The sequence below is a fragment of the Panthera tigris genome, chromosome C1, assembly GCF_018350195.1.
Source record: "Panthera tigris isolate Pti1 chromosome C1, P.tigris_Pti1_mat1.1, whole genome shotgun sequence".
Classification (NCBI taxonomy): Eukaryota; Metazoa; Chordata; class Mammalia; order Carnivora; family Felidae; genus Panthera; species Panthera tigris.
In genome coordinates, this window is record NC_056667.1 from 102,112,986 (window position 1) to 102,128,020 (window position 15,035).

The window sequence follows — 15,035 nt, forward strand, 5'->3', positions numbered from 1 at the left end:
TGGGACTTCAAGCAAAGCTACTTCACCTCTCAGAGCCTCTCTTTCCACATCTGTAAAGTGAAGTGATGGTCTTCATGATACTGGGGTTGATATCTAGGGCTAAAACACTCTGATGCAGAGGCTGGCTGGCAGCTCAGTGGGCCTCTCGTCTCTCCCCTGTAGGCTGCAGCACAAGCTGGCCCTCTTGCAGCAACAGTGCGAAGAGAAACAGCAGCTCTCTCAGTCCCTCCAGTCAGAGCTACAGATCTATGAGGCACTTTATGGCAACTCCAAGAAGGGGCTGAAAGGTATGTGTCCGTCTACTCCCCCAACCCCACGAGCTTCCTGCCCTTGCTCAGAACCCCAGTGAGGTCTTCACGCTGGCAGTTGCAGAGCTCTGGAAAGCTACAGGGTTCTGCCTCAGAAACTCCCAGCCAGGCCGGGGTGCCCAGTAAGAAGAGAGGGCATTTCTCATGCACAAAGTCCAGAGGTCGGTAACATGAACAAGATCCAGCAGAGACATCCTTAAAAGTAGGCCACAAGAGTCCAACTCTACCCACCTAGATGGCCAGAGAAAAATTGATCGAAGTCCAGATTATATATTGATTTTTTTTTTAATTCAAAGAACTGTCCTGATGGCACTATCATGTGAGGTCTTGAATAGCGTGAATAATACATACTAACCACCCATGCAGCCAGTACAGGAGGCACCCTGCTCCCACCCTGACCCATTCCCCAGGGAGAAGATTAAAAGATGCAAAAAAACATTTATAGAAATACCACTAATAGGATCTGAACTTCAAGCCTGGATTTAAATTTTAAATTGTTTTACTGAGGAATTTTGCCACCTGCTAAAATACTAATCTATTGCTTAAGAATCTTTTTCTATTTCCCCGTTGCTCTTCAAATGGGACAGGGTATTCTAAACATCAAGTTAAGGGGCGCCTGGGTGGCTCAGTTGGTTAAGCGTCTGACTTCGGCTCAGGTCATGATCTCACGGTTTGTGAGTTCGAGCCCCACGTCAGGCTCTGTGCTAACAGCTCAGAGCCTGGAGACTGCTTCAAATTCTATGCCTCCCTCTCTCTGCCCCTCCCCCACTTGTGCTCTGTCTCTCTCTGAAAAATAAATAAAATTAAAAAAAAAATTTAAACATCAAGTTAATAAATCCAACCAGGCTGGAACAGAGGACTAATGTCAATATGATGAAATTTGGAAAAGATTAAAAAAAAAAATGAACCTGAGATTGATTAAAAATATCAGTGGTAGAAGTTCAGGATGGGGAAGCCTGGCTCTTTAGCCACTCATGAGCTTGAAGATAGGAGTTAGGTAGAAACCCATCTAGACAAGGAACTCATAGGTCAAGGTTGCTAACAAAAGCCAACTCAACCTGAGACCACAGTATTGTACTGTGGTACTGTACTGTAAGAGTACTGTAGGAGTACATAAGAGTCAATATGGAGACACCATGTCAGAAATAGTGCTAAATTATGGGGTGCCATCTGGGAATGCAAGCTTGTCCAGCCACTCTGGAAAACAGTATGGAGGTTCCTCAAAAAACTAAAAACAGAACTACCCTACGACCCAGCAATTGCACTACTAGGCATTTATCCACGGGATACAGGTGTGCTGTTTCGAAGGGACACATGCACCCCCATGTTTATAGCAGCACTATCAACAATAGCCAAAGTATGGAAAGAGCCCAAATGTCCACCGATGGATGGATAAAGAGGATGTGGTATATATATATGTATGTATATATATGTATATATGTGTATATACATATATGTATATATGTATATATATATACATACATACACAATGGAGTATTACTCGGCAATCAAAAAGAACGAAATCTTGCCATGTGCAACTATGTGGATGGAACTGGAGGGTATTATGCTAAGTGAAATTAGAGAAAGACAAAAATCATATGACTTCACTCATGAGGACTTTAAGAGACAAAACAGATGAACATAAGGGAAGAGAAACAAAAATAATATAAAAACAGGGAGGGGGGCAAAACAGAAGAGACTCATAAATACGGAGAACAAACTGAGGGTTACTGGAGGGGTTGTGGAGGGGGCATGGGCTAAATGGGTAAGGGGCACTTAAGGAATCTACTCCTGAAATCATTGTGGCACTATATGCTAACTAATTTGGATGTAAATTTTAAAAAATAAAATTAAAAATATAATAAATAAATAAATAAATAATGGGGTGCCATCTTGTAAAAGGGACATTGACAAACCAGGGAGCACAGTGAAGACAGGGGCCACCATACCAAGGGACCAGAAATCTCAAACTGGTTGAAGAAACAAAACAATTTTAGGCCTGAAGAGATCACAAGGAGATGAAAACTGGCTTTAAATATTTGAAGAACCATCAGATGAAAAAGAGTTGATGTGTTTGGTGTCCCTTCAGAGGGCTTAACAAGGGTCAAAGGGTCAAAGGCAGTGGAATTTGGACTTACATAATTATGCGTTCCTTACCCCTAGAGGCTTCCAGCGATGGAATTGCTAGTTTGTGAAGGAATAAGCTTCCCAAGAAAGGGATGATTTGTCAAGGAAACCTATAGAAGCAGCTCTTGCTTTGGATGGAATGTTGGCTTTCTAAGCCTTTCAATTCTAAATTTTTTCCTGTTTAAAAAATTTCTTAAGCAATATGAAATTTTCAACATTCAACCAAATCTGAATTTTCATCAAACCTGATTGGATTTCCTAATTTGTTGATGAGAAGGTGAACCAGCACTTGTAGACATATCAGGGGCACTGCAGGCTGAGAGAATAGCTTGTGTGCACCCATGGGAGCATCAGGTCCAACCTGCCTATGGAGAGCTTTGTATCAGGGAGTGTGAGAAGTCAGGTCAGTTGATGCGAGAGCTGCCGGTACATAGAAGACCTACAGGGTAGAGTGGAAGTTTACATCCTACGTAGCAGGTGATGGAAAATGAGGCAAGCAAAATAGGTAGGTACTGGATGGGAACAGAACTCTTAGATGGTAGGACTGGTGGGACACACTGGAGTCGGGAGATAGTAGAATCAGGGAAACCTACTGAATGGGTGCAGGGATTGTCTGGGCACATAACTGATGAGAGTCTGATCTAAGGTGCTGTGGGGAAGATAAAGAGGAATGGATAGATGGATGACATTTTTTAAAAAGAAGCAAAACTTTGTGAGAATTAGGATTTAGGGAAAGAAAGACAGGAAGGAGCTTCATGGAACTTCAGAGTTAGTATCTGGAAACCACTTCATCCTGACCCCATCCAGTTTCATGCCTTTTTCCCTTTTTGTGGGTGTTTTAGGAGTCATTTCAAAGCCACTACTACTAAGGCCCCATAAGTTCTTATCCTTAATTCTGCAATCCAATGAGGGCTGTGAATTGAACTCTTTCTCATTTACTCATTTGGTCATGAAATGTCTGAACTGACCAAAAGGGTATTCCTAGCCTTTACTTATCCCACTCAGTGAGAATATTCACCTAGCTCATCGCAGAAATAGGAATGTGTTTGACTAAGGCCCGTGACCCATGCAACTGGGTGCGTGTGCTATATGATATATGGTATATGAATCCTACTGCCTTCCTAAACACCAAAACGAATTCTACTTTTTGAAATATATTTGGATTCAAAGTTTCAGATAAGAGATTGTGGTGTTATAGAATATTTCTCAGCTCTCTTCATCCCCAGTATGAAGAAACAGACTATGCGTGGTAAACGGAGGTTGAAAAACACATGGAGAAGCCGAACAGTTCAGTGAATTGTGACTGAATCTCTAGTCCAGTGTTGACGCCCTATCTTGGAAGACCCTGCCTCTCTGGCCTATAGGGCTAGAGTCACTATCGAGGTGAAAAACCAGGCTTGACCTCATCTGCCCATCAGAGGCTCTGTAGATGTACATGGGGCATGGGCCACATGAGCCTTGGGGAAATCCCAGTGCGTGGTATCTCAGTGTGTGCCAGGCCCCACAAAGGAAGAGTGGCAGCTCCCTCACAGATGTGTTGCCTGGGACCCTGAGCAGAAAGGAACGTCCCAGAGTAGCGTTCTGACAAACGCTTGGAAATGCTTGGATCGGTGCCACCAGACCCCTCCTCTCTCTTCTCTCAGCTTCCACCTGGGATGCCTGTCACCAGGTCCCTATGAACAGTGACGTGAGCCACCTGGTGGCAGAGATCCGAGCTTTGCGAGGGCAGCTGGAGCAGAGCATCCAGGTGAATAACTGTCTACGGCTGCAGCTGGAACACCAGCTGGATGGCGGGGGGAGCACAGCCCGCCTCAGTCCCTCTGCCAACCAGGAGGACCCTGGAAACAAGCAGCCACTCTTCCAAGGTAGGAAGGAAAAGGGGACCAGGAGGCGGGCAGCTGGTGGGGCCGGTCGCCAGGATATCTGTGGTGGAAGGAACCATCTTACCTCTTCCACGCCCCTTAGGGTCAGGGTGAAATCCGAGGTGCTTCGATCTATAGCCTTGGGTAAGGGCATGGGATTTAGGCTCACACCTGGCTCAGATTCCCAAGTTTGCCACATATAGGTTGCTTGCCTTAGGCAAAGTGTTTTAAGTCCCCAGGTATTTAAGCCTTAGTTTCCTCATCTTCAGGATGAGGATGATGGTCATATATAAATTGTATGATCATTTGGAGCATTAAATGAAATAACTTACAAGTGCCTGGCGGAGTAAGAATCAGTCAACAGATGAGATGACATCGATTCCTTCTATCTGTGGAGTGCTTTAAAATTTACCGTGAGTTTTCGAACAATTTTTCAAATAATTTCATCCGAGGTAGGGGCGGCCTTACTCTCTGTATTTCATGCGGGGAAACTCCGGCATTGAGACATTAACTGGCACACTAAGGTTGGCAGGAACGGAGGCCGACGTAGGATTCAGACCAGATGTTTTGATTTCCAGCCTCTGTCCTTCCTCCTCACTACATATACTCCATCTTGGTATCGTTGGCCTTCCCAGATCCCTAGCCTGGTTTCCCATTCCCTAGTTCTAGAGGAATTCAGGGTGTGGAAAACGTTCCTGTCCCTGAGGCAGTCCTGGCTGTGGGAAAGTGGTTGTCATCCGCCTCTTGTGTCCGCCATGTCTGCCCTACCAGATACATCTCACCAGCTGTCTCCCTCTTCTCAATGCCCTTCATACATCTCTCTTCCCCCAGCTTCAATATGAGTGTTAATACTGCCCCTCTCCATCTGAACACATTATTTTATCTTCCTCTTCTTTCTTTCCTTGTGACACACCACTTAATTCATCATCTCCTCTCCCCTCCATGGTGTATTTTCAATTGTATTCTTATAGGAGCCATTTCTGCTCAGGATTATCTAAAGCTGAGTTTTCAAACTTTCATGCCTGCTCTTCCTGGGGCATGTTAATCCTCATTCCCCTGCCCCCCACCCTGGTCCTGCTAGATTTTCATTGATTAGACAATGACCTCATCTGTCAAATGAAGGTGATGCTTCCAAGATCACGTGTGGCGGCTGTTAAAGTGTTATGTCGACCACAAGCATTGTGCATGGCCCATAGAAACAGCTCGGCTACAGTAGGTGGCTGTCTGGCTCCAGTCAGGCTGTCACGATGCTTGTAGTGTTCAGTTATATCTCCCCCTCTGCCCTCCTACTGGGCTTTCCCCTCTCACTGTGTCCCCACAACACCAGCCTGGATGCAGTGCCACTGGCTCAGCCACTGCTCCTGCTCCTCACCCACCACAGAGGCCTGAGCTGGAGAGCAGGCTCTAAGCCTGAGCAGGATTGTGCCTGTCTTCTCTGTGATATCTTCCAGTTCCTCCACCGCAGGATTGCTGCCTGGTCTCTGGGAGGGCATCTCTAACCCATCATGACTTCTGTCTCTCCTCTTCTCATCCTACTACACTGTTCCCAGCACTGATGCATCAGAATGGGGATTGGAATGCTGAGTTTAATCACCCACAACTCCATTCATTCTTTGATTCAGTATTTTTTAACACATATGCTACATATATATATACATATATATATATATGTATATATATGTGTATATATATGTATATATGTGTGTATATACATACATACATATATATATATATATATACACACATATGCCTAGTTATGTGTAGTTACAAGACATTGTATTAGACACTCATGCAAAGTTATATGTAAAACACAGGTTAGAAAAATGTACCTAAGAACTTTTCAAACCAGAAGTTGCTTCTCATGGAACACGCTTCCATGAAAAGAACACGTTCTTGTTCCAAACTAAGGGATTTGTTTGCTATTACTTACGATCATGATCTGTGGGTGATGATTGTGTAAGCAGCGAGCCTCGCTGCCTTAGATCTCCGCTGGCGAAGACCAGGCTGTGTGTGTGCTTGTTGAGCGGTGCATTCCAGGGTCCCTGAGAACTGTTCTTGTCTTCACACCCTAGATCCAGTTGCTTCCCCTCCAGTCCGAGATGTTGGCATGAATTCTCCAGCTCTTGTGTTCCCTAGCTCTTCTCCTGCTGCTCCTGGCTCGGAGACTGCCATCTTCAATAGGACAAATGGTAAATATGGCAGCTGAAGGATTCAGTGACTGATGATGGAAAATTTTATTAATGCAAGTAACCTTTGGTTGCTAATGGACACATTATCTGATTACAGAGATTTTTCTCCCTGGGTCCCAAGGTCTTTAGCCCTACTCATTGCACCTTCTGTGGCCACCTTTTTTTTTTTTTTTTAATTTTTTAATGTTTATTTTTGAGAGAGAGAGAGAGAGACAGAGTATGAGCAGGTGAGGGGCAGAGAGAGAGGGAGACACAGAATCTGAAGTAGGCTCCAGGCTCCAAGCTGTCAGCACAGAGCCTGACGAGGGGCTTGAACTCACAAACTGTGAGACCATGACCTAAGCGAAGTCAGACACTTAATCAACTGAGCCACCCAGGTGCCCCTGTGGCCACCTTTCTTGTCATAATTCTTCCCCCTGTGGTTTTCCTATTGCTCTGTTGTGCCTCATTGCACTGTGATCCCTCCTCTCTTGAAAGTGCTTTCTGTGTCCAGCTTAAACGTTTTTTATATGTCTTTTTAACCAGAAATTAAAATCTTTTTTATTAAAATCATATTTTTCCTGAATATTCATTTGTCAATGAGGATAAAATTGGCCCCATGGCAGTTTTATCATTATGAGATAATGTAAGAAAGATTATAAAAATACAGAGCCCAGAAATCTATGGACTTCACACCTTGCTTGTACTTTCCCAGAGTGCCTTTCCTGTTCTGGCCTCTTTCACACTATTTGATGGCTCTTCTGGAGGGAAGTGGCCTGAGGATATGCTCCTCACTGTGGATTCTATGTTGTTGTGGTTTTGTTTTTCAGAGCTGGGTTTGGACGCTTCTCCAGTAATGAAGAACCCCCCCAAGCTAGAGGGTGAAGCTACTGATGGTTCCTTTGCCAATAAGCATGGCCGCCACGTAATTGGCCACATTGATGACTATAGTGCCCTAAGACAGCAGATTGGGGAGGGCACACTGCTGGTCAAAAAGATAGCAGCATTTGTGAGATCAGCCTGCGCCTTCCCTGGCCTTGAAGCTCAGGGCACAGAGGTAATCACGTTGTAGGTCTTAGGTGCTCCTCCTTCTGATCTTCGCCCCTTCTCCCATGCTGTACATGCCCCACAGCTGAGGACACATCTACTTACACCCAGCCAAGCCTTTCTTCTCCATCCCCTATTTTTGCTATAAACTCTGCTGACCAATGTTTCCTCTCAGAACCACAGAAATGCCTGTGCAACATTACCATCCTCATCTGTAGAGTACTTGCTGGGTGTTGGCATACGTGGGGTGCTGTCCTGAGCACCCTTTGGTCGCTTGGGTCCAGTCACACTGGCACATGGCCATCCATGGGCAGAGTAAAATCATTTAATCAGATGGCTGGAAATTCCAGATTTGCATCCAGATGGGCCGCATGTTGTGGAAGGGGCGAGAAGCCGGGCAGCCATGGGATTTCTCCGTGCAGACTGAGCAGGGGAGGGAAGCAGGCAGGAGCCTTCTCACAGTGCCTCCTGGTTTGGGGAACAGGCACCAGCTCCTGTGCTGTCCGAGTCACGGGAGATGCAGGGACATGGGGGGCAGCCCGGTCCACAGGAGGCTCCGCCCCAGAGAGGGAGCCACACATCCGTGTAAATAAGTACAATAGCGGGTCTGGGCTCAGTGTCAGAAGCCGTCCTCTGTGTTGTGAGGGCATGAACACAGAAGGGGCCACTGTGCCAGGCAAGGAAAGTCACATGGTCCTAGAGGAACCACTAGGGGGAACACAGATCCTCTGGGGGATAGAAGATGGTGTTCCAGGTAAAGGGACCGGCACCTCAGTCCTTGGAGCTACAATTGCTTCCCAGTTGAAGCGGAAAGTGTGATTTAGGGTTTTGCCCAGTGGTGCCAGTGCAAAAATCAAGGACCTTAGACTTGAGAGCTCGGATCAGGACTAGAAGCTTACAGAGAGTATGAGGGAAGCTGGAATCTGATGATCCTTGCAAGTTGGAGGTCACTGCTGAGGTGGAGACCCTGGGCTTCCAGGTTAGAAAAGGGTTTCACAGGGTCAAGCAGGCCATGTCTGTGCCTCACTCACAAAGGAAGCCTGAGCCCTGAGTGCTGGGGTGGGGAGGGATGGGAGAGAGTGATCGCTCGGCCCCATTGATGTCCGCGCCCATCTCACCCACTCTCCCAGGTGCCAGGCAGCAAAGGCATCCATGAACTCGGGAGCAGCGCACAGGCCCTGCAGCACACACTGGAGGAGTCGGCCTCCCTCCTCACCATGTTCTGGCGAGCAGCCCTGCCAAGCCCCCCCAGCCCTGCACCGGCTGGCAACTCGGTGAGTGGCACATCCTTCCCTGCTTCTGCCCCAGATGTCACCCCTCTCCTCCGTCCCGCAGGTCCTGAAGGTCTGGAGCCAGACGCTGAGTTGGGACAGAGGCTCCTCAGAGGAGTGTCCCCGAGGGAGATCTGTCATCTGTGCTGGCTGCGTGCAGTACAGCTCTGACGACATCCCTTCTCCTTCCTCCCCCTGTGAAGACAGAAGAGGAGGCTGTGGAGAGGGCGCACAGCAGAGCCCTGGTGGCCCATGAGTGTTCGCTTTCTTTCACTTTCTAAACTTGGCTGAGCTGAGAGTTTAGGGGCATGTGAAAGCGTCAACACTCGTGTCCCTGTGCCACCCCACAGAATATCACCATGAGAGGACCAGCCTCTAGAAGCCACCCACCGCATCCCAACACACAGCTTACCTCTGCATCCCTGGGCCAGGCCCCAGAGAGTCAGCCCTCCCCCCACCTCCGCCAGGTGCCCTCAGACCCGAGGCCTGGGCTCTGCTTGCTGGGACCTTGGACAGGAAGGTTTCTCCATCTGCCCCCCACCCCGGGATTCTGAAGCCAGATTAATGTCACTGACACCTTAGGAGACCTAAGTATGCCAGCACCAAGGATGGGGGTGTTTTGCCATCTTGAAGTTGGCACAAATATCTACAAAATCTCACACTGTCTCAGGCCAGCCCTCTCTCTCTGGGTGTCACATTCCCAACTAGCAAGTCGTATTTGTGATGCCAGGGTACCAGACATGACGTCAGCACCAAACGTGGGTTCTTTCTTGTTCAACCACCAGGACTTTTGGCACTGCCCAGAGTCAGGTTCTCTTCAGCAACAGGACTGGAGGCCTCCTCTGTGTGGGGCTCCCAGGTTTTCAGGGAGGCTTCCTAATCCTACCGTTCCAGACCACCCTAGGCAGGCCTCCGCTGGAGGGTTTTAGAGGCTTTCAGGGAGGGAACCCAGGCCAGAAATAATTGAGAAGATCATAGAATCCCAATTTCGATTTTCAAGAGCCACAAAGCATGGGGTGCTTAGGCCTTCTGACCACTGACAGCCTGTTTCTCTTTCTCAGGGACAGTCCCTGAAAAGGGAACTTCTGGAACTGAGAACCAAACTGTCCGCACAGGAGAATCTCCTTCAGAGCACAGCTGAGCGTCTGAAGACCGCCAACCAGCAGAAGGAGACCATGGAGCGGTTCATCTTCAGCCAGTGTGAGTGCCCCCAAGCCGAGGGACGGGAGAGGAATTTGGGGTGGGGGGGCTTCCAGCCTACCCACTTGTGCTGTGGATAGACGGTGACCATACAGACTTGGGGAGGGGGCACACTGATGTGACATCCCCAAACCTCCCGTGCCACCAGTGATTGTGGATGTGGAGGGAGGGGCACGTGGGGACAGCAGGAGACCCTGAGCTGAGTGGCCAGAAGGATACGCTTCAGAACACACACCCAAGGCAGGTATGGGCCCAGCTGGTGATCCCTGCCTTGTTGGGCTGTTTTGTTGTTTCAGTGACCAGGACACATGACGTGTTGAAGAAGGCAAGGACAAATTTGGAGGTAAGGGGGACACTGACCAGTCAGAGCCACAGAGCCCAGCCCACACCCATCTCCATGTGTCTTCAGAGTCCGCAGGTGATCCCTGACCTGCTCTGACCTTCCAGGAGATTTCCCATCCACTTGTAGGACTCAGGTCCTCAATAAGTGTCCTTCTAGCTCCCCTCCCAACCCCTCCACTGCCATCTCTGTTCCCTGTCACATTGTCACCCTCTTGTTTCCTCACCCCACTTCTTCCCTCCTGTAGGCCAAGTCAGGAGTCCGAGGAAAGCAAGTGAGTTGATTCTCAAGGTCAGAGGGGAGTCCGCCTCTGAATGAGCTTCTGGGAGAGGGTGCTGGGGCCCGTTCTGCTGTTTCCTGGAGCACTTCCCACCTCATGAAAAGTAAAGCCAAGATGCCATCTAATTGATTGAGTCCATCCCACCCCCTATTGTGCTGAGGACAGCAATTCGACTTTGATATATCTCATCCCAAAGAAAACCATTGGGTCCTATCCACCTAAAAGAGAATTTGATGATAAAAATGGAACTTGAAGGGAAACATTTTATCTATATGGCAGACATTCTGTAGGTTTACTTAAAATACTAACACCTTCCCTAGCAAATACGCCCACCAAACACGTGAAGTGTAGGAAATGGCTTGTAAATCAGAAACTATACCTTTCACTTGGACCTCAAAGCTTTGCCAGAAGCAATTGGGCCTATTCCTAGGAATGTTCCCTAACTATAACCTGAGAGAAAGCTAATCCCACAGTGTGAAAATGGGTCGGGCCATGACGTCACCCTCCTTTTTTTTTTTTTTCTTTTTTGGCTAATTCCCTTTCCTTTTTCTCTGATAATTCCTTTCTTTCCTGAGCCTCTTTAGAAGAACACTTACAAGATGGCCTCTGTAAAGCCTTATTCCTGTCCCAGCAAAGGTAACCCAACAGCCCCACATACCCACTGGCTTCCCCTTGTATGGAAGTTTCCTCCACACTTCCGAGAGACAATGGAAAGGGCCCAGGGCTGGGTTCTAATCCTGGGATTGTCACCAACCAGCCCTGTGGCTTTGGCTGGCCCCTCAGTCTCTGTGAGTCTACCACCCTGCTTCTGTAGGAGGTGGCACTAGACTTAGGGGATCTCTAAGCTCCCAGCTGCCTTGCCCCTCCCTCTCCTCATTAAGTGCTAGACATGAACTTCACAGGGGACTTCACTGCACCGTGTGCTATCCATCCTGCAACAGGCTATTTCTACACATGCATGTTTCATGCTAGGTGCTTCTATTCCTGGGAGGTCACAGAAGCCATCATTTTGCTCCAAGTGAACTGGGGAGTGAACTGGGTCCCAAAGAGGGAGTGTGGGATCCGGGCAGCGGCTCTGAGCAGGGCCATCACCACCCGAGGTGGTGGGAAGCTTTCCCTCTAACCCGGTGGCACCAGAGGTTCCTCAGGACGGCAGCCCTTTCCCTAGGCTGTCACTGAGCCGATGGCCCTGCCACCGCCCAGAGCTCACTGCAGCTCAGGGAGCCACCAGCAGGGCCCGACAATGGACTCACCCTGTTGCACTTTTGTCTCCAGGTGAAGTCCCTGAGGGCTCTGCCAGGCACCCCAGTCTTGTGACCCTTGCCTTCCAGGAGTCACGCAAGAAGAGGAGCCTGCAGAGATCCTTCAAGCAGCAAGAAGGATGGGCCCACCCCGCCGTGGTGCAACTCCCACCTGCTGATGAGACCTGGGCCCCACTCCTGCACACCTGTTGGAGGGTGCAGGAGGAGCCAGACGAGTGGCCCAGTGCAGGAGGGCGGAAGGTAGAGAGCCTGTCCTGCGGTTAAGGAGCACCATCAAGAGAACCACCAGCCAGGGTGCCCTGGGCCTAGCCCTGAGCAGAACAGGCACGGTTTGTACGGGGCCTTGTGACCCTGCTTCTAAATGCCACACTGGCCTGGGAACTCGCAACGGCCACTTCTCGCTTCACTGCCCGTCCTCACGTGGTCACCCAGGGGAAACAGGATCCTGCTCCCTACAGATGGGACGCGTGGTCCCCACACGGGAGCTCCTCAGCAGTTCTAAAGCACACGAGTGACAGCGGTGCCCTGAGGGACAGTGGGGCTCAGCCGGCACTACTCCCAGATGTACGCTTGCTCGGGGCCAGCTCAGCCCGGCCAGCGTGGGCTGGGCGTCCGTCTACACTGCAGCACCCGAGTGCTTTGAATCCACGTGGCGAAAGTGGTGGCTTCCCACGTGCAATGTCCCACTTAGCCTGGCGCCTCCTATTTCCGTTTATGGCCTCCAAAGTGTGGTGATGACCGCGGCCTAGTTACGCTTGCCCCTTTTAACTAAGTCCTGTCTGGGGACCTGGGACTCGTGGCCAGACCAAGCCCATGGAGAGTCCTCTGTAAGATAACCCAGTGATCATGCTTAAGTGGCACCTGAGAGGCCCCCAGTTGTGTGAAAGCCTCGTCTGTGTCTTCGCAGTGCTTTAGAACGCGTGTCTGTGTGTATAAATGTACCATAGATATTTCTATCTGTCGCGATAGCGATATGTTTTGGGCAACATAACTGGTGGACAGAGTCTATTAGAGGAAATGAAACACAGTCTTTTTGGTGGCTATGAAAGTAAAACGTGTATAAAGAAATCAAACATTTTTCTTCAGCTGCTTTATTTCCGATCTGGGCACCGTCTCTAGGCTGAGTGTGAGAGAGGATCAAAGTCACACTCTCCCTAAGAAGGTCACAGTCTAGTGTTTGAAGTCTTCAGAGTAAAGGAAAAAGTTTGGGCTTCTTTGATCATTGTGTAAGAATCCCCAATCTAAAACTAAAAGAGAGTGGTTCTTAGGTTGGGAAAGCCTTAGAGTCAGCAATGGAGGTCACAGAAGCTACCACCTGGGCTCTAACCCCAAGAGATGTAGTTGGTGTGAGGCCCCAGAATCTGCATTTCTTACATCAAACCCAGGTGATTCTGATGCAAGTGGGCTGCAGACCAATTTCAACATATTGCTCTCTAACATTGACCCAAAGGTATGAATAAAGTTGGTTTCCTTTAAGGGAGCATCTTTTTAACTGCAAAGAGTAGAAGTCCTTCCACAAATGTGGCACCCAGATCCGCAACTATTCCTCGGCAAGTGTCCTTAGTCATGTCCTTCCAGGAACGAACACAAAGCTATCGCTCCACAATGATTTCCTAGAAAGAGTTCAACAACACAGACAGCAGCAACCACAAAACCCTCAAACACCATCCTCCCCACCACCTCCAGTAACAAATAGATCCATCCAAAGACTCACACCTGAGGCAGACACGGGTCCTACTTTCATGGTAGACGGAGTGACCCCACGTGTGCTGTCACACTTGGTTGTTTAAGTCTTTCCATGAGTGCCTTTGGCTGTCAACAGAGCAACTTGCTGGCCCAATCCGCAGAACGGATGACAAGTCTGTAAACAAGTAGGACACAGAAGCCCAGAGCGAGGCTGTGCTGCCCCGTGATTATTCCAGGATCCGGACAATTCCTCCCCCGTCCCTGTGCTGCCGGGCCTAGTCGCAGAATCAGTACTCATGAGAACTCGGGGCTTCCACAAAGTTTGTTTTATGTCCGTGACATTTAGGAAAGCAACAGCCTATGACACCCTATAAAGCTCAGGTCTGCTCGGGATCCAGTCACAGATCACTTTTGGGGGAGAGCCGTAAACGCCACGCTTGCATGTTCGCTCTGTGTGACATGCTGAAAAGTAGCTCTGTGCCTTAAGAGAACTCACGCAACAGAAACGCAGCTGTGAGAGGAGGGGCTTCTCCCGTATTTTTCCTTTTGTAAGTTATGTCCTTGCCCTCCTTGGGAAAGGAGCACAGCCCACTCTTGAAAAGTGAACAACCAATCTGTGTGACCACCAGTGGCTTCCACTTTGCATAAGAACGTGCTGAGCCTGTGTGCAGGGAACAGACTTTGAATGTTACAGAGAAGAAGGGAAAGAAAAAGGATGGCGGGTGATGAGGTGAAGAAAGGCAAAAGAAATGTAGATGCAATTCAATTTCCTTACACCTTGCAACCCACTGGTCAATAGCTGACACAGGACCGCCTCAAGGAACTCACAACTGCCTTAATGTTAACGCTCTGCTGGACGCAAAAACCAACCTCAGCTTGAGGCTAACCAGACCTCCAGGGAACTCCCCTGATGGAAACTTCATTTGGCTCTATGCCCCCATCCTCCCCCACCCCCAAATTAAAACTTTATAACCAGTCACACCTCACAATCCCAGTGCAGCTATTCCTGTCCCCCTGTCCTGTCTTCATGCTTTTTATAAACACCTTTTTGCACCGAGAACGTCTCACGAAGTCTTTGTTTTTTGGTTTGTTTTTTTTTTTTTTAGTTTATTTATTTTGAGAGAAATACAGGGAGAGAGAGAGAGAAAATCCCCAACAGTCTCCCTGCTGTCAGCACAAAGCCTGACTCTGAGCTCAATCTCACAAACCTGTGAGATCAGGACCTGAGCCAAGAGCAAGAGTCAGATGCTGAAGCCACAGAGCCACCCAGGTGCCCCGAGAATTCTTTCCGAGCCTTTCACTCCCGGCGCACCTCACATCGGCAGGTACCTAACCTAACACTTCACGGTGGAAAAGTAGCACTTGGCCTCACCACCTAAGACTCACGACCTGCAGCAGTTATACAGAATTGATTCCATCCCGCAGATCTAACTACCGCTGACGTGATGAGCCAGACACCTGACATGGGTTGTCTGTCGCCGGGG

At 48.8% G+C, this 15,035-nt stretch overlaps 1 protein-coding gene across 4 annotated transcripts in view; it reads left to right on the plus strand.

The window, feature by feature from the left end:
* Nucleotides 1-12,937, plus strand: part of PDE4DIPP2 (myomegalin) — an 81,027-nt gene extending 68,090 nt beyond the window's left edge. For 2 of the 4 annotated variants that reach the window (XM_042993915.1, XM_042993917.1), the window contains 10 exons: nt 163-287; nt 4,079-4,300; nt 6,370-6,486; nt 7,296-7,522; nt 8,643-8,786; nt 9,845-9,983; nt 10,280-10,326; nt 10,571-10,597; nt 11,188-11,239; nt 11,879-12,937. In XM_042993915.1, coding sequence (XP_042849849.1) covers nt 163-287; nt 4,079-4,300; nt 6,370-6,486; nt 7,296-7,522; nt 8,643-8,786; nt 9,845-9,983; nt 10,280-10,326; nt 10,571-10,597; nt 11,188-11,239; nt 11,879-12,129 — 1,351 coding nt within the window. In that variant the 3' untranslated portion in view covers nt 12,130-12,937. The remainder of the gene's footprint in view (nt 1-162; nt 288-4,078; nt 4,301-6,369; nt 6,487-7,295; nt 7,523-8,642; nt 8,787-9,844; nt 9,984-10,279; nt 10,327-10,570; nt 10,598-11,187; nt 11,240-11,878) is intronic. The other 2 variants (XM_042993916.1, XM_042993918.1) reach the window with 1 other exon arrangement.
* Nucleotides 12,938-15,035: the final 2,098 nt, after the last annotated feature.